Source organism: Dendronephthya gigantea, unplaced genomic scaffold, assembly GCF_004324835.1.
Source record: "Dendronephthya gigantea isolate DGI-Jeju-01 unplaced genomic scaffold, DenGig_1.0 000038F, whole genome shotgun sequence".
NCBI classification, from domain to species: domain Eukaryota; kingdom Metazoa; phylum Cnidaria; class Anthozoa; order Malacalcyonacea; family Nephtheidae; genus Dendronephthya; species Dendronephthya gigantea.
The window spans coordinates 1616167-1641174 of NW_021163048.1; the positions used below are offsets into that span (position 1 = coordinate 1616167).

The following is a 25008-nucleotide window of genomic DNA, read 5'->3' on the forward strand; positions in this document are numbered from 1 at the left end:
CCTGATTATGTTTTAAGCATGATCATGAAGCTATCATACTATGCGATTACTGTCACTAAATGTTGGTTCATAGATATAGACTATTTCATACAAACATCCATTGAAGTACTGCATGTTATAACAATATTCCTTTTCCAAAATGAGTTGTAGAGCATTTAGATGTTTAAATCAGGGTTTTGGCTATTAAAATGGAAATTGACCCATTTATATATACTGATGACATGGTATAAAACAGTATATCACCTGCTATGATGATGCTTTTCTATGTCTTTCTAGTGGAGAGCAACTCAAATGAAATAAATAACTCTTACACTAATAGTTTATGAAAAATGCTGGTGTCCAAAGCTTAAAGTAGTTGTGTCATTTAAAAATACAATAGTAGTTGTGTGTGTGGATCATTTACTAGAGCAAAAACTTGTTAAACAAAGTTCATGTAAATGTCTAAATATATCTATTTACATTCTTTACAGTTATTTATTGCAAAGCTTGAAACTTTAGAGTGTTAAATTTGTAGTTTATTTGATAAACAGATTGTCAGATATGGTTATCTCTAAGGTGTTTATATAGAAATTAAACAAAATATATAGTATCTTCCACCTGTGGTCTTGTTGTTTATTTTTTCCAATTTGTTTTTTTCTAATTCATAGCAATGCATGGGGCTGATTTGAAACTTGCTTACATTATTTTGGCCTCCAGTTTATATCCATTTAGAACTTGTATAAATGTAGACAGTAATTTTAAGAAATCTAGCAGTTGAAAATGTAAACAAGCAATTTGTTTTCACTACAAACTGAACATCAACTTAAGTCTTTAAAAGCTAAGTTTTGCTTTTCTCCAAACAATGATAAGTAGTCTCAAGTTTAACTACCTAGGTGTAAAACTTATTTGTCAAAGGTTAAAAAAAACATTTTAAGAACATTGCCCTCTGCTTAGTCTGTTAATAAAAATATATACACAGCTGCATTTACAAGGTACAAAGAGTATCACTTAGTGAAATATCTTAGACCAATAAACTACATTTTATGTTGATAAAATGCAGAAAACCATGAAATACGCCAATCATGTCATCACTACATTTACGAAGATTCATTAGTCTGTATATCTAAAAAACATGTTTTGTTTAACACTCGGGTAACCGGATTAAAGGTATTCTTCATTCCACCCAGATAAGTTCTTATACCTTGTTAGTCTTTATTGCAACTTTGTTTCCTTTTCTAAGCAATATACATGCAGTTATTGCAGTAATTATATACTATGCAGAATTTTAAATTTGCTTGTTACTGAAAAAATTGGAGTCACATTCCAAAAAATTTAGCTTACATGATACCAATTAAGTGGAAAATTCCACAAATGATGGTGGTGCAACCGTGAATGGCCTTTACTCTCATCAATGCCCGTTTTTGAATATGCAGCCAACTTAATATCTTTTCTAGTTCATTAACATCTGGTGGTTCACCTTGTCTTTGTTTTTGTTTCCATTCTTTGATTAAAACTCAATATAAATGAATCAATAGTCATCACATCTTTACAGTATGTCCATATCCGATTACAACGACATTCCATGCCACATTTCTCGGAGCCACAAGATGCGCATGGAAAATGGCAACCAGCACAATTCTCATCCTGACAGTCGCATAAGTCCATCTTATTTGATACCAGCCTCCCAGAATTGTCATGCAAGGCAGGCTTAGCATGGCCTTTAGCTTTTCGCCCTTTGCCTTTTACACCCGTATCAAGGATCAATCTATTAATCTTTCTTAACTCCCTTGCACTATTTTCGGGATCAAATTCAGAGAAACTTTTTAATTGTGGACCAGGATTCTTGAATTGTAAACTTTCAATCAGCTTTTTTGCTTCTCCTTCGACCATTTCGCCCTGATATTCTTCTTGCCCCTCCTCAACACCCGCCATCTTGCTTGAACATTTTTAAACCTGCATGCCCGCGCATGCTCGTCCAGTACTCGTTCCCAGTGGCTCGTTCCACGTTTTGTGTCGGCCAAGGGGTTGGTAATTGGGGGTGGTTAGCACGGTGATTGATTCGGTGAATTCAAATTTAGTAACGGGGAAGAAATGGCCACTCAATTCTTCCGAATTGAAGATTAGACTACTTTTTAGGCACAAACAGCTGTTTTTGCCTTTGCGTAAAAAATAACCTTAGCATCACTGTTAACTGTTTCTCGCGGTGACCACTAATAATAGAAGTTACTATCGCCTTGATGAATAGAAAAATCTATATTGAAGTATTTTACATCATTTGTTGTATAAAAAAGACAGATAACTTTTCGACGTTTCCAACGAAGGCCTTCAGCTCAAAACGTCGAGAAGTTTTTCTGTCTATTTTTTGGCAGTTGTTACTTGTTACACCACATTTAGTGAGAAGTTATTCGAGACGCTGCTACGCTGCTCCCTGGCTATTTCTGTATTTTAATTTCTGGCTATTCCTGCTTCCTGTATTTTAATCCAAAGTTGTTGATAATGCTAATGACACACTTTGTACATGTGCCAATTTTACTGTGTTGACGATATGCCAAGCGTTCAGGATCTGTCAAAGCAACTTTATAATATCCAACGAAATACAATTCATGCATGCTACCAAAGAGATGGCAATGCAATAAAATCTTTCTTTATTTCTTTACTGAATTATTTAAAACATTGTTGTTTATGTTTCATACTAATATATTAAGGCAAATTGGAAAATATATAAATAGAATGTTCGAAATATAGTCAAGTCAAATGTCAAATTTTGTTGTTCTCATATGGTATTTATGGAATCGAATTGTTCAAAACGTCTCGTGTCTTAATTTTAGAGTTGCATATAACCATGCTAAAATATGAATGCCGCGGTTAATTACCTTAAGCATTGTTGCAATGGCACAGTGTTTCATCTCTATTTCAAAGCCATCATCATAGACTGATTATGATATCATATATTCATAGTAAGCCCTGTATTAGATTGTCAACATAGGGTTTACTCAGACTCTGACGGTTCACTCTATATTTTTTGTCATCGACATTTATTCGAGCTGACACGGGTCAAGAAAATTTTCCTTGCCCACAAGAGAATGGTGTAACTATTCCTACGCCAAGTTTAAATTAAAACTAAACAACTATTTCTTTACTTCTATCTCACACGATTCTTGAAGCTATAGTAACTTAAGCAGTAGGTATAGTACTCAGGCAGTAGGGGGCAGCGAAAAAACCTGCCATCCGGGCACCCACCCGCTGTTTGGCCTACTCGGTATTCTTTTCATCAACGGGCAAACCAAGCTATTGTAATGCTTGAAAGTCATAAGTTCAAAAAAGTATTTTATAATATCAATATCTTGTGAATTTACTTGCATTTTTCTTATCGCTTCTACGAAATTTTGTCAAAATGTAGCGACAATAAAATCGTCATAATTTTGCACAACAAGATTGTTTTTAAGCATTCGCCACAGAGTTTCCCCCATTTCATATGAAATATATAATTGTAATACTGTATATAAACTGATGTTTACTTTAGTAAATATATGTTTGTGTAATTGGTTTAATATCCACACCACTGTTAAAGCGTGATATGCATTATGCAAACATGGAGACACGAGAAACGGATGATTTAATAAGGTTTGTTGTAATTGAGTTATCGCTATCACGTGCAAATTCCCATAGGAAATGTAACAATTCGCAATTACAATTAAAATATTGATGTGAAAAACAAATCCAATACGAGCGCAAACAAATTGAAGCAGTTAAGGTTATCATATTATCAGAGTTCTCTCAATAAATAAAGATAGCAATCAATCAACCGCCCTGCTGTCACGCCCTGGGGAGATAATATAAGATAACCACGGGTGGCAGGCCTGTTTCGTTTCGGCACAAGAACGAACTGGAAGCAGTCAGCATGATCAGCGATCTATTTTCAAGCTGTTTCACGAAATGCTCCAGATCTCTAGTATATCGTTCAAGTAGCCAGGGTTAATCAACAGACGCACCTTGGCGTTGCTCTCGACATATCAACGCGAATATCGGAACAACGTGCGCCGAGTACAAACAGTTGAGCGATGAAGTACAATATAACAGTGCCGGCAAGAGGAAATATCTCCACCCCAGGCTCAATCGAGTTTCTTGAGCATACTCTGCTTATGCAGTTAGTTGTGCTTTCGACACTGGCGGTTCTTGGCGTTGTAGGAAATATAATAATCATTGTGACTGGTCTTAGACGTCTATGCCTATCAGACTTACGATTGCGTCAAGAGTACAAGACATCGTTCATAACGAATCTAGCAGTCGCTGATATCTTGATTCTTATATACTGTGTTCCTTTACACTTAACTCAAGAGAAGGGTCTCCCAATGAGTGAGTTTGTCTGCCGCTATCTCGTGCCATTACGAGACGTTCTCGTTCTGGCATCAATTTTGACAATCATGGCAATTAGTTTGGAACGTGCGGTTGCAATCATAAACCCGTTCTCTCTGGAGTCGTCTCAACGCCACACAAAATACTGGATAACACTTATCTGGATTGTAGCGTATCTACTCGCCGGTTTACCAATGGCTTTTGTCATGACAAGTAATGGGAAATACTGTTTACCAAAATGGAGTACAGTCAAGCTAATGAATGCACACAAGACGTCTGCTGTCTTGTTCATCATTTTACCAGGCATCATTACCACATTGTCTTACATCTTTTGTGTGAGGTCCTTGCGCAAATTCCGGCGACGACGGGAAAATAGCAACGAAAGTACGGGCGTTCAACGGTGGTCATTTATCAAACAGACACAAAGTGTATCGCGTATTGCTGTAGTCTTAGTAGCGGTATTCTGGGCATGCAATCTTCCCCTGGTTATATACATGCTTACTGCCAATTACCAGCTGATTACTCCTTCCCTGGAGGAGCACACATACTCTTGGACAGTTCTAGTTATACTGTTCTTCAGTGCTAGCATGTTAAACCCTATTGTATTGATTGCTTTGAGCCCTTTATACCGGAAGAGTGCATCAACTTGTGTTCGATTTATATTTACGAGGGGGAACCCCATTGCTCGGTATCGATCAAGGGCACAATATACCAAGGAAACTATCAATAGATCCGAACATATCTCAATTGCAAATAATGAATATGGCGGCGAAAATAATAATGCAAGCGAATTTGCCCTAACAGCAAGAAAACAATCTTGTGCTGAATGAGGAGGTGCCATTAAACAAGAACAATTATAAGCAAGATTATAGAGGTCATGATGGTTGCCGTGTCAACGGTGAAATATTGTAAGTTGCTGGATGAAAACAATGAAGAATTTCAAAACAGTATCGACTGATTTCACGATATAGAACTTCACAACTATCATAGTTCATATTCATTGTTCACACTAGTCAGACGACCACGTATATTCGCACGTATTGTTTAACTTCTATATTTGGTGTTAATACATTTTGCAAAATGCACCAAGGACTTCATGCGCAGCTGGATAAAGTGATTGCCAGTTTATATCTCGAAGCCACCAGCCATGTGGATGCAGCAAATACCGTGCAACTTATATAGATATCGTAGGTTGAGTAATCTAAAATCACCTGAATAAACACGATGAATATATGAAATATTGGACGTAAATAACTATATTGCAATCTCGATTACATCAGACTGTTTTGATTTTGACCCACTTCCAGGTTTTTTCTCATAGGAAATGCGATTTGTTGAGAACGATAAGCTTAATTCACAGGGGTATGAGCCAAAAAATGGTCAAATTAACACCGTGATTTATGATACCTACTTATGGTGCTCTTATGCATGCTTCTTGTTCATTTTAGATGCACGTAGTTTAAGATAACGTTTTCGTCAAAGCTCATTAAATCAACACTCAGACAAAAAATCTTTGAGTGTAAGAAGGTTTGGAATGCAAGTTGATTACGATCTATAAATACCGTGTTTTTGCATACCCAAGACGTGAGTCGCGCCTAATTAAGTAATTAGTACGTAGTAACTATATAATTTACTGCGAGCCTGGTGGTTCAGTGTTGGATTGCGTTACCCACCGGAGTGAGGTCGCTAAAATTGTCCGTGGTTTTAAAGTACGACTCTGATTGAACTCTATAGAATTCTTAAAGTGAAGTTTCTCGTTAACAATTAATTGTTTTATTGCTAATTTACAAGGGTTGAAAAAGAGCAGGATCGGTAACATGCAACCGGTTGAAGATATATGCATTTTGATAGTTAAATAATAATTGTGAAGTGTACTTTTTCCAAACTCATTTTGAACCTTGACTAAATTAGGTTGGAAAACTCCTAATCTAATAAACCAATTAATGATTCAATGCACGCAGCTACAGCATTGACGTAATTAGTACTCAAGGTGAGAAAAATGTTAATGCCTCAATTGTTCATCCCTATATCTGCCAAGTTTTTGCTTTCATATGCTCCGTGCGACATCGTTCGCATAAACCAAAATATCCTGCTACCTTTCGCCCACAAACATTTATCAAAACCAACTTGTTAAATTATATTTCCACTGCCCACAGACCCCAGTTCTGCATTTTAATTTGGTTTCGCTTTGTGGCTTCGGTTCCATAAATTTTTCACAGCTAAATATTTTTGATTGACTGTAGATTAGATTATCGTCTCGTTTATGCTGATATACATCCCTCAAACACATTAATTCGTATTCAAACTGTCTCTTTTTTGAGCAGTTTCAATAGGTTTTGCGACATTCACACACGCAATCGTGACAGTGATGCTAGCCTAAGATGAACGAGTTTATGTGATCTCGGTTAATGGGATTAAAATTTGGCTTTTATATGCCATTCCGAAAAAGATGAAGCAATGTTAGACGTAGGCTTGGAATGACAGGCTTTCTCACCCTTTATTATTATTGAATTTTTCGCATTCCCCACATTGATAGGCATAGCTATGGGGAAATTGAGTTAAATCTTACACGACCACTTAGATCGATACATCGTGTGGTAACAACTTGAGAAAAACTGGAAATTACGAAGCAAACGAAAGAATAATACACTGATTGGCATTTTCCCAATACAGGCATACATAGGCATTTACCAAATTAAGAAACTCTAATATATAATCACAGTTTGTTATACGGCCAGTCTCCAGCAATTTCCATATCTATCAAGCGGTCGTCGACACAAAGAGAGGTGGTTTGTTATTTTACACATGGCGCGACGAAAGATATGAAAGGCCTATGAACTCCTTAAATTAATTACGTCACTATTGCCATTAAAACCTCAAGAACTTGAGTCTGTAGACAGCTGATTGCCAATCCGTGTCCAGTATACTCACGAAGCAGGCGAATGGTTCAAATTATTTGTAACTGTTCAAAGTTTGGAATACAATCTCGGAGGCCTCCCACGACTTTGTAAATATGTACATAGTCAAGTGGGCGTGAAAACAATAACTCTAGCACGCAGTATTGTCGTGTTTAAACAATCATGGCAAGACTGGCACAAAGTCTTGGAAGGACATCATTTGATTGAAAACAGCTTGATAGATTCCCACAAAATTATAAAGAGTAATTTTGGATGCTTTTGTGCATACAGTCAACTTCACGGCTGTTCGCATATTTGCTCACCGGAGAACACTTTATCGAAAAATTGTTTACATAATTGTTAAAATATAGTAGGCACGGATGAAGTAAAGTACACACAATCGTAAGCATACGACAAACTGTTCGACCTAAACGACAAGTGATTTTAGGGCCCATTGCAGACAATATATAGTGAACTATTAATATAATCGTCCTAGTGCGAAATATAAATTCTTTCCGTTGGCTTTGCAATGTTTTGCATGTCAGATTTATTTGACTATGCTGTGCTCAAACTGTTTTAAAGCGAATAATAAACATAGAATAGGAAATGAACCGGCATGTACACACAACATGACTGCAGTACATAGGATAGCTTGCTTCATGTAACCAGTGGCTAAATATCAACACTGTTATGAAATAATGGAACTGAAATTTGATAGCGTGTTCTTTTATCAATACATCACGCGATGCTAAAGATACGATAATAACATTTTTTTCTTTGCATTTTCCTCTGCAACACAGAAAGCTGATTCTATTAATGCCGTCAAAAGCCTTCAAGTTCAAAGCTTCATCTCCGAGCTCGCATACAAAGGATGATGGTTTTTCACATATACTACGTATATACCGTGTAACACGACGTATACCCTGTCGTAGGTTCTTGCAAAGTCAGTCCCACGCTTACGAGTCATAATAAGCAATTATAGTCCCTTCAAACAATAAGGAAATCGTCCCTTGATTCCCTCAGAGTTCGAAGTTTATGTTTTGGCAGGACAATCTAAATTTAAATGGCTTATTGTAATAATTGTATATTCATGCTTGATTCACCGGAGGTAGTTTAATGATAGAATATGGGAAAAAGTGGTATGCTGGGAAGAGTAGTCAGTATATATATAGTATAAACCAATGCAAGAAAGATTTGGAAGAGAAACACTCACTAAATTTATCATTTGGTTGGATGCTTATAAGTACTAAATCTTGATTCGAGTTTGCTAAACTGTTATGTGTAATTGTTATGTGTTAACTGTTAAGGCCCGTTTACACTTGCAATTCTTGCTGCAATTTAATGTACGATTTTCTTCTTTTGATACATGTGAACGAGTGAATTAGTTACCGATGTTCAAATAAGAGCTCTTATACATCAGAGCATTCGTAACTTATTACTCATTCCCATCTATCAAAAGAAGAAAAGCGCACATTCAAGTTGATTATCATTATTGTTAACATCCGTTGGACATGTTCCTTGCGAATTTCCGAACGGAATTATAAAAACTTTTAATAGTATTCCAAACATACAGTACTGCAAATATATACGCAGGGTAAATTTCATATAAGCAAATTCAAATTCGAGTTCAAATCTTTGACGAAATTAAGCATGCCTTAACATATATGAATAATTCATTTTCTACTCAATAATACAGAAGCTTAATTCCAAAAAATAAAGCGCATACATATGAATAAAAAATAAATACTATGTAATTTGCACAGTTTGCTTCAAACACCGACACCACGTTTTTCAGACAAAAGAATGCGTCAATAGACAATTACGTTCTAAAATATCAGATTATAAACGCGCCTGTTCGTATAAAAGAGATATTCAAGGCGGAGGAACGTAGACAGAGCCAGGAGATAAACCTGCCAATATCTCACTTTTTAACTCCTTCGTCTGCGAACTAAATGAAAAAAATTGACTTATTTAACTATCACATCAAATATACCTGCACAGTTTCAAGACTTATAGCTGCTACAGTGAAATTTAGAGGACAAGAGACATGGATGGGATGCCATATAGGGTAAATTACCCCTTGACGTATCTTATCAATCACAGAAACGCAGCTAAGGCCTAGGTCAAACGTCGTACTTCTCATGCACCAAACGCATTATAGATAATAAGCTAAAATGGCTCGTTATCTATTTGTTTTTAATGGTTTCGACGTTTGACTTAAACCTAATACTGGTCTCTGACTTGATTATGCCGGCTCGAGGGAAAGGGGGGGTGAGTAGGAGAAGTGCGTCTGCCCCCATGCTTCCTTAGGTAGCAGTCACTTGCAGTGGGGGCGCCAAGAGGGTTTGCAAATCACCCCCTCCCCCCAACAATTATTTTCTGCCGCAATGTTGCATCTCTCGGCCCTTGAAAAAATTAGAATATTAAGAGAAATTGTAAGTCATGCAAGACGGACATCAATTACTGGCCACACGAGCGACAAAGCGGTCCATATGCGACAAAGTCGAATCTAAATGCGTATCTAATAACACAGCATGGGCAAATAGAGGTATCTTATCTTCTCTAAATCTCTTTATTACTCCCCCAAAACCTCGAGGTTGCCCCTGAATTGCTCCTCCTTAAATTATAAGCCGCCACTGTTAAGTTTCTGCTGCGGATCACAGACTGACAACACGAAAAAAAAATGTCGCGGGGAAACATTTTGGTTGAAAAAAACCGCATGTTGCAGAGCTCTTGTTATAAAGCGTGTACAGCGTGCTGAAAGTGAAAGTGGAACCGGCATGTAGAAAGATAATGTACACAATGATTGAAAATATCCAGAGATCTAGACCGCTAATAAACGTCTCAAATTATGAGAAATTAAATAGGCGTCGATATATGGATTTGAAAAAAAATGAAACCAGAGATAACCCTCTCATATATAATATGAAATTTATGAGAAAGTTTAACAGGCGAGACACATATCGTGATAAATGCGCGCAGATTTGAAAATATGGCATACATGTGTCTCATAATAAACAGATAATGAGAAAGAGAAACAGGTGTAAATATATATTATTGACCTGCATGACAGGAAAGGCTGTGTGACACATGCAGTCTGTGATATACACAGAGATTTAATAGTCCGATGGAAAAACACACTTCGAGTCTCAGTATCCCAGTAATTGCCGGGCGGCGATTCTTCGAAAGCCATTAATCCTTAAAATTCCACAACCTGATTTTCACGCATTTTGTGAATGACTAAACTTCATTAAATGAAACCTAACATGCAGGAAATATGCAGACATACATGCATATATAGCTGTTCCACCTGTGTAGCAAAATTTAGACTCGGTGTTTTGATGAATGTATATATTTGATCCATATTTTTGATTGACTACTTCATCTATAAACAGGCCTCGAAATAAAACTGCCCCAGATAAGGCTAGATTACCCATGTAGCAGTAGTTCAAAACAACTGGTAATATATACTACAACATTGTTCACATTGCTTAGTCAACTTTTAAAAAATAGCGTCGTTCTTAAGGCTTGATTAAAATAGCCGTCATATTAGATTGAGATGACATACATCCTGTTTAATTAAATTTTGATGTACACCGAGTATCGTTGTTTTTACTGCAAATGGTATAACGTGTCCTGTTCTCTCGTTACAATTATTGGTAGTATGCCAACTAGCCAGCAATTACAGATAAACAAACGCTGTAACAATGGCTGAAAGGTTCAGAAAAGGTTCACACGATTGGAAATCCCATCCCACAAAAATATTGCTTCAAATGAAATACTGCTACAAATATTTTCTACTAGAAGTCTAGAATAGCGCTGGATATTGCTTTTGTGAGTGACGGATATTGCTTTTGTGAGTCACGGCATCTTACCAATCCTACTTCAATAACTAGAGGTTTCGCTCATAGCACCGCCTTTACAAAAACCCCACATGACCGTGTTTCAAAATCATGCGAGAAAACGATGTGAAACACGTGCGATCACATGTGTCTCACGTGTGATTTTAGAGCAGATAATGTACAAACCACGCAGTTAAAAATCATTCTTACCCAGATTCCAAAAGATTTTGCGATGTATAACCAATAGTCGGTGGCGCAGCCGCTCGTCGTAAATCTCTACTGCAATAGTAGTTGGCAGCCAGTTTGTGAGCTACTCCACCTGGTAAATTGGGTGGCTCTTGAGTCCTAAAAACGAACAATCTAGTATTCAAAGGCACTCTATCATCTCATGCCGAGACTAACCTTGAGACATTGCATGAGACATTAGACTCAAATATAAACAGTAAAACAGTGTATATAATACATGGGGTGCAAGGGCGGCGGAACAGGGGGGGCTAGGGGGGCTTTAGCCCCCCCAGAAGTAAAAGTGGGGGGGCTTAGCCCCCCCAAAAATTTCATGAAGAATGCCAGAATGAAGCATGAGAGATGCTTTTTCAAATGTAGAAGATATCACTACACGCGCTGCGCCGTTTTCAGTTTGTGTTTGCCAATGGAAAACTACGATAAAAGCGGCAAGTAAGACTCTGAAATGGCCATTTCCGAAGATCTAGAGCACTGAAATTCGAAAAAAAATTCCCTCGGCGCCAACCATGGTGGCGCCTCGTGAAATCAGCCCCCCCCAAAATGTATTATGTTCCGCCGCCCCTGATGGGGTGTTTTATTGGCAAATCTGCCATTGCGGAGAGCGATAATAACACATGTGCAATTATTCATGATAACAAAACATGTGCGATTATTGTGTTTGATCCACCAATCAGAAAGGAGGTATACATGCTCTGGGAGGTAAAAAAACTTTGAAAAAACAGTTTTTGTTATATAATAAAAACAAAATACATGGATGCTTGAAAAACTCAATTTATCTACTGAAGCACTTAGCAAAGAAAATATTAGCTTCACCTAGCCAGGAACATTGTGGAACCGTACATATAAAAAATGGGTTAATGGTACTGGAAATTTCACAACTAGGCAGTGCCATGGCCTAACAAATGTTTCAATAAGGATGATCTGGAAGGTAATAATTTTACTTGTATTAATATAAGATGTATACAATCATCCTCAGTGTTGGGATTGTTTAGTATATTAGCAACTTTGCACATTTTTGTGCATTTCTTTTTCATGGAATATTGATGAGCACAGTGAATTGATATATTTTTACTACTTGATGATTTTCAGAGAATTGAATTGCGGACAATATTACTTATCATAAGAGCAAGCTGAGAAAATTGTGAAAAGGGAGATCCTTCCTTGTAAACCAAACTATGTGTTACTTGCGAGAGATTTACATGTTGTAAGTTTATCAACCATCTACGAATAATTAAATTGGAAAATGTTTAAAAGTCCATGTATAATAAAAATAATCCATCACTTGTATTTCCTACAATTTAATCATTAAAATTAGCTATGCCAAACAACAATAGCCACTAGCCGTGCCTTATGAGCTATCTTATGTTATATATCAATGATTTCTATATTGACTATAATATTTCCTAGTTGACGCACAATTAAAGTAACCATAAAACAATGTCAACTGGATTTGATTATTTGTAAAGATTGAAGCTCTAAAAAATTTTCCATGTAAATGTCCGGCAGATTATTTGCATTCAATTGAACGTTTGGTGCAAAAAGTACAAATATAAAAAATGATCAAACCTTGGAGCCATAACCATAACTTCAGACGAGACTTGCTCCACATACCTTTGAGCTATGAGAAGATTTTGCTAGAAAACACGAAGTTCATGAGTATTCAGTGGCAAAAAAGTACTTACGCTTAAAAATATATTGTAACTTACGCCAGAAAGAAAATTTCTAATCCTTTGAAGAGTCTTTGTTGCCGTCGCCATTTTCTTCAAAACTGTCTGCAATACTTCATTTTACATCCCACCAAGTGTGACCCAGTGAACTGTAATGTTCACTGACACTGGTGTGACCAATGCGTGAATTGAACAAAAAGTTCCTAATAATATTCTTGTATGTTTGCACAGTCAATAAGTAATTTAGCTTGTAGGTACACCACGTAAGTATTTAATACTGTAAAAAAGTACTTTGTTCAAAAGTTTCTGGTTGTCAGAAAAAAAACAAGCATTTTGTAATGAGATGTTAAACAATGTGTGTGCAGTATATACAAAAAAAATTCGCAGCAGAAAACGTTAGCAGAGAAATGACCGCCGGTTGACGTTGTTTCTATACATTCGTACTAATTGGGTTTAAGTGTTTCTTGACAGATCTTTCTGGAAGGAAAAATTATCATGCACTTTACTTTTTTACGACTTCCGCTATAAAAAAGCAGTAAAGAAGATAAAGTGATTTAATTTGTACATAGTTGATAAGATGTTTAAAGCATTGAATTCATACCATGAATTCATGGTGCATAGCAGTTAACCACAGCTATGTGTTAACATACCAAAAATTCCATTTCAGGAATAAATATGCGTGAACTATTTGATAATTGCTCTATGAAAGCATGATTACTAGTTAGATATGCGGATCTAATGGCCCTATAATTATAATATAATTATTGTTTGTAGCTACATGCCATTCAAACTACGTCTGTGCCTCAAAATCATATTTATATTCATTATACGACTCAGAAAAATATCGTTCCACACTCTTCACCGATATAAGCCTCGCGTCTGCTCGTTGTTCCTGAAAGTCTCCAAAAAAACCAGAAACTGTTTTCAAACAGTTGGTCAAAACAAGAAATATACCTGAAACAAATGAAAAAACGCGCTATTATTTTGAAATGTGAAGAATGCAAGTGGCGAAAAGGACCATATGCCGGGCAGTGTTCCAATAAAACGTTCTAAAGCCTATTTTTTGGTGTGTATAAAATAATGTTATCAGGCTATTCAGGTTCAATGGTAAAAATGGGAGAAAACAGTGGGGAAGGTCCTCAAATTTAAATTGTGCCAGTAACCAGGTCTCTGTGTGTATTTCTTAGAGACCTGGGTGCGAGGTTATAGATGTCAAAGCTTGCAATCGTGCAAGAGTTAGCCGCATTGCACGCATTTACCTACATTTCATTTCTATGAAGAATGTTCACACGAACATTATGGACATGTAATGAACTAAATCCGTAGTAAAACAGTTCCACGTTAAGCAACTCTCCGATATCTGTATTATCTGTGGTCAATTCTAATTTGGTCCCAGTTCCCCTAAGAAATTCAAGAAATCCTGATAAAGTTTATAAAACACAGTAGTAAGCTTTAAAGAGTGTTACATTAATATCAATCCCATTTCCCCTTTGTTTTCAAGTTTTTTTTGTAAATGTTAGTTTTGTAAATGTAAGTTAAAGACAACAGTGTCCATATCTCAGTTGTCGACCCGACTAACTTTATTTCGATCTTGAGCCTATACTCATATAAATCCTATATGATATTCCTATCTTTAATCTTGTTGTGAAAAATGGCGCAGGAAATAGGATTGAAATAGATTGCGAAAATTACGAATGTACCACAAATGTAAGGCCTGTTTTGACGAGCCAGGGATTTTTTGAACATTACTCAGCATAGCAGCCCAATATCAAATGGTTTATTTGACGTAAAAATGCACGAAATCATTGAAAATCTGAACAAAGCCATCGTTGACATTCGTCGTCATTTATTTACTTGCCAATATACTAAAATGCTGTTGCCTACAACAGACGACGTCCGTCTCTGATAATGTTCAGGTAATGTATGCAGTATGCATTACATTATAATATGTACCGCTTGTCTCGTCGTGCCACTATATACCCTGCATGGACTTGGGTGGATAGAGAATAATTTCAATTTTTATACCTGCCCAAATGAATCTTCTTCTTTTCGGTTTTGCCTTTACTTCCACTCAATTGGAAATACAGAGCATTATAGCTTCTTTCGCTTCTTGAATAGTATATTAGAATCACATAGTTGTAAACTGAAAAAGAGTATACGAATTTATCTTGCTTTAAAGATAAAAACTGGAACGTGCCTTTCACCATTGTAAATCATCTTTTCCTATAAAAACTGATGTCCCCCTTATCTACTTAACATGACACAAAGTGCATGATGTAGCTAATTTCATTGACATTGTTCTTTCAAAAACGTTAAGGCTTTGTATATATATATACCTAACAATTAGACCAAAAGTTCAAATTGTGTGGTGATAGACTCAGTCATGCCTTTTGATAGGTGGAGGATGTTCAGATAACTGTATATTAATCATTTTTAAAATATCAACATACCACAAAAAGGCGATTTGTGCATTGTCGTTAGATACATCGGTTCTTCTTGCTGATTACATTGCTGTGCTTGCATGCCCATCAGTATTATATCCCGGACGTGGAATCTTTTCAAACATTGCCCCTTAGTGAATTCATTCCAACTCGAACAAGGAAAAGCTGGAAACAAACACTCTTGTCCAATGGATGCAGTAAAATATTCAACTGCCCTCATGTGATGGCACGTTGCCGCATGTAGAATGCCACTTCGCCAGATCGCTATAATTCGTAAAATCTAATACTGAGTTTGAGCAATGTTATTTAATATCTACATCTTAATCAAAATACCCACTCGGTTATATTCACTACAGGTATGATCATGGGTAGGATCATTGCGACTGTGATGCGTCATTTTACCGATGTTGTGAATCAATACCGATTGATGTGAATCAATACGCACGTTTAGTCGCCTATATGTTATTCTTGTATTTATGTTATTTTGTTGTTGCAGGAGCATTCAATGGAAGAAAATTTTTTCCCGCCCTAGCACTACTTTTGTTTTAACAGTTTTAACTGGGAGAGATGTACTTTTAAATAGGAATATCGTTTCAATGTATGTTGTGAGAGATACACTCGTTCCTTACATTTTAACAATCCTTCACATCCGGGCTGATATTCTCCGCCGTTAGGGTAGAAATCAACATGACCAATCTGACCGCGGTATCCAGCACCACCGAGGAGAAATGGTGCGGAATTGGTGTGAATGACATCAACAAAAGTCGCATCGCTTTTATCAAGACGTGCTTCGGCATGGCTTCCCTCAAATTGCGGTCTGGCTGGATCCAGACCTTGAGCAGGGAAAGAGAACAAGAAGTTAGTTATAAAGAGAACTTTCCTAACGATGACGGATATAGGTATGAAAAAAATGGATAAAGTTTTCACAGGTGTCAGGTACAACTGCACAAGTCTGCATAGGTCAGAGAAGATGCTCATTCTTCGATTACTATGCACGTGTGGATAATCAAGTACCTGTAATTCGACCAATGGACAAGCCTTTTCTTGCTAATCTTTTCCCAGCATAACCAGCTATATGAGCGCCCAAACTATGACCAATGATATGAACTGATTTAGTACGTACGCCAGTGACGTCATTCAGAATTTGAATAAGGTATGCAATCTGTGCACCAACCAGACGAGCATTTGCAACAGCCTGGAGATAAAATCTTTCGATTAAAGAAGACCACCAAGGGTGAACACATGTCCCCTAGCTCTGACTTGTTTTTGAGCAGTTGTTCTGGACAGTTGCTGGAAGTGGGGGATGGCGGGACCGTGTATATTCATATATTTGCCCAACTAATTCCTTTTGAAAGATATTGTTCCCACAGTATGTAAACATAAAACATGAATACATAATATGCAACCCGGTCAAGTCTAGCTCCCGTCTGAAATGTCAAAAGGTGTAACTCTTCAACAACTAAGGCGTGTGCCACTCTTGACTTATAGTGTTAAAATATAACATTCGAAATATCTCTACAATATATATTTGAATTGTACACTAGATGAAGATTGAAAGAAACCAGGCGAAAAAGGAGCCAAGTACCAATACTAGTACTCTAGTAGACTGAGTCTTATTGCAATAAATCAACTGCAATTATCTCTAATCTTTGTAAATGTCGCACATTCAACAGACAATTTTGTACCTTAAAAAAATAATTTACAATCGAGGCTTTGAGCATCTACATAAGTGATGGAACATCACCTCATCCTTTGTTGTCGCTGCCGACGCAAGTATTGAGGCTAAAATTCGGCGTCATATCATGTCACATTCGTCATATAATGTCACATTGCGTTTTTTTCCCTGTCGTTAGTATTTTTTTCAATCGTGTGTCTCTTTTTTTTTAAAGCATTGTCACTTGTCGATCTTACTCCTTGGTGGGCCTATGATATACGTGCGGGCCTGGTAGAAAAATGTAGAATGAATAAACATATAACTGCAGTGCATGCATGATTGCCTTAATTGGTAACCTGTGTGTGTTTAAACGGTAAATAATGCACCTCGATGCTGATATTGTCTCATTTGTCTGATTTATTTTGGATGCTAGTTTAGTTTCGATTTCATTAGTGATAAGTTGCTGTTTCGAGCTACTATGACTCAACTGGCAGACGTTAACATCATGTTTCGTATCCCAGAGGTAATTCTAGTATAAAAGAGGTCGATGAAATTCAGTTGAGTAACTTCAGTGTCCTGACCTTCAGTATTGCAAACAAATCAAAGCCGAGATTCGTGGGTTGGTTTCCCACGAATGCTTTGAGAGTTTTCACCCTCGCTGAAAACGGACTCTCAGACAATAGCTAACCCTCGTAACCTTGTCAATCCGAGTGTCAATAATCTACTTGTCCATCACCGTAGAGTGAAATAAATAACCTAAATTGCGAGGAATAAACATAGTTGTTAGTGACATAATATGAAAAGTAACTTACTCTTAAATAAAACATGGTAAGATACGACGCTCCTTTCCTCCAGTCAACACAGATGACATTACACAAATATCGCTTCAACAATTCATTCTTCATCCTAATCACCCAGGGTTTCTGGGAATGATGGGCAAAACCGTGAACGATAAAAATTGTTTTACGAGATGGATCAAACGTTGATGTAGTGATGGAGCTGGCATTATCCAGCTTCAGCTGTTCAACCTTTTTTTGGTTTCCTCTCGTGTAAAGGTAGAATTTGGTTTGGATTACATCCGGATGAGACGGTAATGCAGCATCTTTGACACTGAAATATTCATTGACTTCAAAACATCCGTACTTCGAAAAACAGATCTTTGCGTCTAGAAAGTGAAAGTTCAATACAATTATGCCGTGGCGTTGAGGACCGGCTTGCCTGATCAATTTGTATATGAGTGTCATGTTGAATCAGAATTAAATAAATATCGTTGAGAAAAGCGGGCTAAAAAAGTAAAGAGGAGTGTATTTGTCCTACTAGATCAATGTTGATATCTTCATGACTGTTAAAGAAGGGGAAAGATGTAAGTGTAACATGACCTATGGTAATGAAATCCATAGTAAAATAAATCGAACCATTAAATGCCTTAGCGTGACAATTCTTGATAGACGGCAAAAAGATGTATTCAGTGTTGGACTTGACAGTAGTGTATTCACCTTGAAGAAACTGGCATACAAAGGTTGTAATACTTGGTTGAAATATATTGGGCGTTTACGAGTATTTTACCGCTAATTTGTTGGAAGTTGCGAATCGCAGCACTTTACGTGCGATAGTAACTTCTAGTCTAAAGGTGCCCTTGGCCTTATCCAACTGTATGCAACATATGAAAAATGAAATAACTGGTGACGACAAATACAAACAACTGCCAGATTATCTTAGTGACATGAGCGTAGACACACGATCAATTTTTTTATTAGCCGTGTTCAGTATAGCAACAAAGACAAAGTTCCGAATAATTATCATTTGGAATATAATCATCACACAGACAATACAAACAGACTGGCGTTACGGGGGGTGGGCACCCCAGGTTACGAAATAGACACTTTCCGAATTTGCTTTCTGGAAATAAAAAATGCACTACAAGCAAAACATTGCATTTTACACCTTGTTTTCAGGCCAATGCTTTGTCTGCATTAAGCAAATCCAGAAAGTTATAGTATTGCGACGGCGACCCTATCCTAGGAAATGTAACATTTGGTTTGACTCTTAGAACTTTGAAAGGCTTTTGATGTATTTGAATTTGAAACACTGTCTAGACGGTTCAAAGACAACACGTGTTCTAATATAAATTACAATATAAAGAAAAAGATGCATATGTGTTTGTATATCCACCTAAGTAAATAATATTCGAAAAATTGAATTCTTATTGTAGCTAGCTGAAAATTTGTAAATGATTAGCGGATAATTGATTTAAACAAGTTCGTGACACTTTAATAGGATTAGGTTTTTTAATATTTACAAGTATAGTATGGCTATATAAATAGAATGTCCACTTATTGACGGTCGTTCGTCTGGGAGGCTGTGTGAGAAGAGCAAAGGTTCTCCACTAGTAGATTTCAGATTCGTGCGAGGCTGGTGTATTATTTCATCCTTTTGGCAACTTGTGTCCGAGTGTGTCGCTTCATGTGAAAAACATCGCGGCAATTAAAAACCCAGCACTAATCTCCTGATAATTAGGTCACCCAATTTTTTTTTCAGGATTCTAGAAAAAATTCAGCCAAATCGCGTTCCAAAATTCTAAATTTAACACCCCCCCTGACTAGGTAGATCGTACCTCTCCGGCGCCGCACGTTGGCTCCTAAGATTAGGGAGATTACGATCTACGATCTACGGTTAGTTCGATGTCGCTAGTAAATTTTCTACAAATAAGCCACGGGAAATAAGTATGCTGCCAGGACTTTGAAATAATCATAAAAACGTTTCAATTGTGCTAAGAATCTCGACCTATTGTCTTGCGTGTGGAGTTCCATTTTTTTGCAAGCGCGTTGTCAAGCAAAGACCCTGAGTACGAGGTTGGTTGTCAAGCTGGCCGCGTCGTGTATATTTTTGATTTATCGTCCCGTACAACTTTTTAAAAGTATAGTTGACCTTTTGTGCAATCGTATGCTGTCGAGGACCTGTACCAGGACATTAATACTGCAAACAATGATCACAAAAGGCAAAAGAACAAATGACCCACATTCTCCCTAGAATTTGATCAAGTCAACCCCCCTCAACTCCCCTTCCTCGCGCGCTTTTCCGAATTCAATCACACGGAGTTTATGACATGTCTACCTTAATCGTAGGAGGACCCTTAATGGTTTCATCCTGTGATCCTGCCTGTGACTACAATTGTCCCTTAAGGTCTCAACCTGCGTGTGACTACAATGGTCTTCTTCACCTAAAATATACGACTTGTGTACGTGTAAAAACCATTAGTGCATACAGACCATAAGCTCACGAAAACAAACTTCTAAATCGGGATGAAAAATTGCACAAGAGTTGAAAAAAATACTGAAAGTGCCCCTTCCGTCACTCTCATGCTTCGCGATGGTTCACAAAAACAAACTTCTAAATCCGGATGAAAAATTGGACAAGAGTTGAAAAAAATACTGAAAGTGCCCCTTCCGTCACTCTCATGCTTCGCGATGGTGGTAATATAAAAAAATATTCAGACCTATCATCACATTCATAATCCTTTATAGGCTTTACAGTTTGCTCAAGTGTGTAAAGCAGCTGCTTTATCAAAAACAAACCGACGAGAGTGATAAACAAAAAACGTTGCAAAACATGATTAAACAGCGCCAAAACAAGCAAACAAGTTTTGCGACTAATGATCCTGTTGTTAGTGTGAACGGCGCTGCCTGTGATTAATACTCGTGTAGAGTCTAAATTCAAAAAAGCCAATGACCTTTATAGGTGACTGTTTACACATGCGTTTAAACTAAATTGATTGAATGGGAGAGGGGAGTTGTCTCGACTCGGCGTGGAACATTACAGAAAAAATATTGCGATGAAGTATGCAAAATCAGGAAATTAAATTTTCGCACCATTACATTGCAATTAGTTTCTGGATAGTTCCTTCCTGTTTCGTTTCCTTCGTGTTCAATTTAATATATCTGTTATCGCAATATATACAGACCATTTGCGAAAATGAACATATCCAGACTGCTGTATAACGTTAATATTTAATACGAAAATCCACTGACTGTGAGAAAACCTTTTTCAACCGTGCGGTTTTTCAGTTATGCTGCACCGTATCGTTATAACTATTACGATGAACATAAACCTGACCAAGCATTATTAACAGTTGTATTGTACAAGTCTATGTGACTATGTCTAATTTCCAAACCATGTTTTTTTAATAGCTGTGGGCCTGTGGCTAAACCAAATCCACACCACTATACATGATTTAGCCTATATCCGACCAATAGAATTTCAAGAAATCCGGCAATGAAGCGTGTTTGTATATCGCCTATCGCGGGATGCCGAAATTTACATGTCACAAGATTCCACATGCTGCATGTAAAGTCAGTCAAGTGGTGTGAGTAGTATGATAATTATTTGTTGAAATCCTATTAACTCGTATTAAAATAAGTATACACAAAAACATCTAAAGAAGACTACATTTATGAAATCACAACGGTTGAAAGGAATGGCATTATATTCGCCTATTTTGCGATGCCAACTCATATTATCAGATGGATTGATCAGCAATGTCTAAGTAGGATAATGTCTAGTGGAGTCTACATTTTTTTCTAAACATTCATCATGTTTGGATTTAAGACCAATGAAATGAGAGTATTTGGTTAGCTTTCACCACCCGTCTGTTGATTATTGCCGCCGCGTGGTGAAATTTTTTTAAACATTTTTTTGTGTGTCTCCGTTCGAGTTAAGTAATAAAGCAGTTTAATGCTCCAATCCCTCCAAAGATTTACAGTATCGCGATAAGAGCGCATAGACCTGGGTACAAGGGTCTGATATTAGAATGACGGCCTTTCTCGTAGACTTGTTGGCCGTTCATGGAAAAGATTGAAGGCGACGTTGTTTGTTAAGAGGAAAAAGCGCCTCCCTTTTCATATTAAAAATGAAAAACGCCCTCCAGCTATATATGAAAAAAATTGTGTGATGAGTCGGTGCGATAAACCGGCGAATGTACTGTATGTTATTGTGTTACACCAGTTCGCATAAATATTATAAATAAATAAAAATTATCTACGGGTCTAATTTCAGTCTACAAATAACTTTAGGCAGTGATCAGTATCTATCAATAAAGATAAAAATTGCCCATCCCTCCACTATATTCACGATTATAAGGGTGTTCCAATCAACGATGTATCGCTACGTGGGGGCAACAAATGGCAATGAATTTTTTATAAATGTTATTCGCTAAGTAAAAGTTTTGATACACAAAGAGCTCGCGCTAAAATTTCAATAGATTTCAATCACGTAATTTTTACCATTACGGGCTACACGGACGATAAAGTGTGTGGGAGTGGGACACTCCATCTCATTACTTTCTGGCAGCAAGTTTGATCATGAATACTCCTTCACTTGCTTCAGATCGGCAATCATGCAGTTCAGCGATTGATTACTCCGTAACGTTAACTTAAATATCCTGCTTTCAAGTTAATCTGCAGCTAAAATTTTTCCGATGCAAGGGAAATTTACTCATGCATGCATGGGACACATACTTGATGTACTCATTATATAGACTCTGGACACAATATCCAGAAATACTGAGAGTAAAGAACAACTGAAGTAATCTTCAAACCTGTACAAGATGTGAAAACCGCGCACCAAAAGAGAGATAAAGTTCTGACGTAAACTGCTGTCATCTGCATGTTTCCAGTGTGAAAACTCCGAATGCTGAAGTAGATTGAATCCGGCACTTTTTAATAGCGTTGTCTGAAGCCAGCCTGTCAAGCATGCTTAGTATAGGTGTAACATCAAACAGAGGTGATAACAAGTGCCACGCAGGCCTATTATGCAAGCATGCATGTGCCAACATCAGTGTAGAGTGCTCAAAGAGAGGGCTCAAACTTCAGAGTTCAGGTAGGCATGATATTTTTATTATATTTACCAGTCTTAAACAGTGAGTTCTTACACTGTATAATTTCTTTTCCAAAAAATAATTATGAGATTTTTTACTGAATTTCTAGAGGACCCCCACAATATATTTATCGGGGTCTCCATACCCTCACCCTCACCCCCCCCCTCGTGCTCCACGCGTATATTGTGCCACAATCTAGAAATAAAACCGTGTTGTGAATTTAGATTGCGAATAAACTAACACCTGGAATATCAGTTTTTTACTTGCTAAAAAACATCGGAAAGCTTTTAAGCGGCATATATTTCGAAATAAATAAAGACCTTTGCGTGAGAAGGAGGCCTCGTTGTAACGGCGAGACGTTTATCGTGTTTTTCTGGTATCTGTCAGTGTCACGCAACAAAGAGGTTTGGATTAAATGTATAATTTATGTGTAGTTTTCACTACTCGTGTGATGCGAGATCAAAACGGTGAAACACAACGTTAACATATAGGGAATTAACCTTTAGACCTTTTAAGTTTTGGGTATCTATAATCAGTTAAGTTTTATCCGAATCTATATTACTCTAGAAAGGTAATAGTTTTTAATACGCTTAAACATTGGAAGGGGTAGGAGCGAGTTAAAGCTGGCATTCAGGCACGCACAATTTTTTCTGAAAATCCAAAATATACAGAAAGTGAACTTTTAAAAGGACACCTGTGCCTAAATCTCATTTTAAGTTGGCAAGGCGACACGTTGTCCCAATATAGCTCCTGGTTTCCACGCCCCTATTCTTCCGTGTTTGAAAGTTGGAATATTGGACTGTTTACAATCAACTCTCTACGATTTTAGTTCTCTAATGCGAGCCATGCGCATACTATTATACCATATATATGAACAAAACATTTTCCCACGAAAATAAAAGTTCTAAACATGCTTGAATATATGCTCCTACTGAAATGCGAGAATGATTAATGCGCTGAAGAGGAGGCTACTGTATAATTAAGAACTCATCTGCCCCTGAACTCGTGCACAAGATTAATGTGTGGTGCATGGTAATTTGAAATTGCTGATCGAAAGGAATTTTTTCTCGTTTTCAGTGGAAACGATTTATAAGTCTATATACCAAGTTATGTTGATATACCAAGTTATGTTGTCGATCTTATCTATTTGCCACGCATTTTTCAAAATAAGTATGACAAATTCAAGTGCAATGGATTGAATGGAATGATGTGAATAGCTAAGGAGCTAAATCCTGACTGCATGTTTTTATGTATGTCGTTCAATCAATTTTTCTATGTAAAGTAATACCTATACATGCACAGAAAACACAGACCGCCTCTATTGGTCATTTCCTGGTTGTAATCGTTTTCCGATAGGTTCATTGACTGACGATTGTATTGAATATAAATGTTCGGGTAACAGGCAACTATACCCCGGGCCTGTTTCAAAAGCTCTCGGTTTTCATTTGTCGAACGGGTTACAATACGTTGAACGCTTAGCCTATGGCCCTATGTCGTAGCCTCTAAACCCCCCGGTTAGGTCGATTTAATCGGGGCGGGGGGTTCAGAGTCTATGACGAACGCTTATTATATAAAAATAATTCAGCTATTAAATGTGACTGTTTGGAGGATGACGAAATGTCAACTGAGCTTAAAAGTTAAAATAACGTGCCAAAATAGTTTAAATGTTTGACGGGTATGGCATTCACATCAACACTGAATCTGTTTATATTTATATAGACTATATGTACACTGTATATATATATATATATATATATATATATATATATATATATATATATATATATATAGTTTATGAGATCTAGATGTATAGACATATAGCATGGGATCTAGAAAGGGTGAGGCTAACCCCAGATATAGCTACCTAACTATCGATGGTAATAAATTTGTCGCTAATAAAACAGGCTAAAATTATTGTATATATGCGAAAAATGATGACGTGTAGTCGTACGTACTAAAGGCCAACTTACTGAGGGTGCTGTGCATGCATGCCTTGCCTTGGTAACATGTTACATGTAAGAGATAGGCAGACAAAAATTGCAATTAAGTTGATCGTG

The 25008-nt window shown here is 37.0% G+C and overlaps 3 protein-coding genes across 3 annotated transcripts; 1 reads left to right on the forward strand and 2 right to left on the reverse strand.

Moving 5' to 3' along the window:
- The first annotated feature begins 3860 nt into the window (after nucleotides 1–3860).
- LOC114526307 (neuropeptide CCHamide-2 receptor-like) lies at nucleotides 3861–5615 on the forward strand. The gene has a single exon (XM_028547872.1). It carries the CDS (start codon nucleotides 4041–4043, stop codon nucleotides 5163–5165), a length of 1125 nt encoding a protein of 374 aa, XP_028403673.1. The 5' UTR covers nucleotides 3861–4040; the 3' UTR covers nucleotides 5166–5615.
- A 3050-nt stretch (nucleotides 5616–8665) lies between these two features.
- LOC114526331 (NADH dehydrogenase [ubiquinone] 1 alpha subcomplex subunit 7-like) lies at nucleotides 8666–13127 on the reverse strand. Its single transcript, XM_028547914.1, has 4 exons — nucleotides 13024–13127; nucleotides 12884–12951; nucleotides 11285–11419; nucleotides 8666–9180 (listed from the first exon to the last, which is right to left on the reverse strand). Exons 1-4 carry the CDS (start codon nucleotides 13072–13074, stop codon nucleotides 9105–9107), a joined length of 330 nt encoding a protein of 109 aa, XP_028403715.1. The 5' UTR covers nucleotides 13075–13127; the 3' UTR covers nucleotides 8666–9104.
- Nucleotides 13128–13558: 431 nt separating this feature from the next.
- On the reverse strand, nucleotides 13559–22753 carry LOC114526391 (pancreatic lipase-related protein 2-like). The gene is made up of 8 exons (XM_028547980.1): nucleotides 22673–22753; nucleotides 17892–18244; nucleotides 16440–16620; nucleotides 16055–16258; nucleotides 15435–15689; nucleotides 15010–15127; nucleotides 14248–14385; nucleotides 13559–13938 (listed from the first exon to the last, which is right to left on the reverse strand). The coding sequence occupies exons 1-8, from the start codon at nucleotides 22740–22742 to the stop codon at nucleotides 13818–13820; spliced, it is 1440 nt and encodes a 479-aa protein (XP_028403781.1). The 5' UTR covers nucleotides 22743–22753; the 3' UTR covers nucleotides 13559–13817.
- Between the last annotated feature and the right edge of the window lie 2255 nt (nucleotides 22754–25008).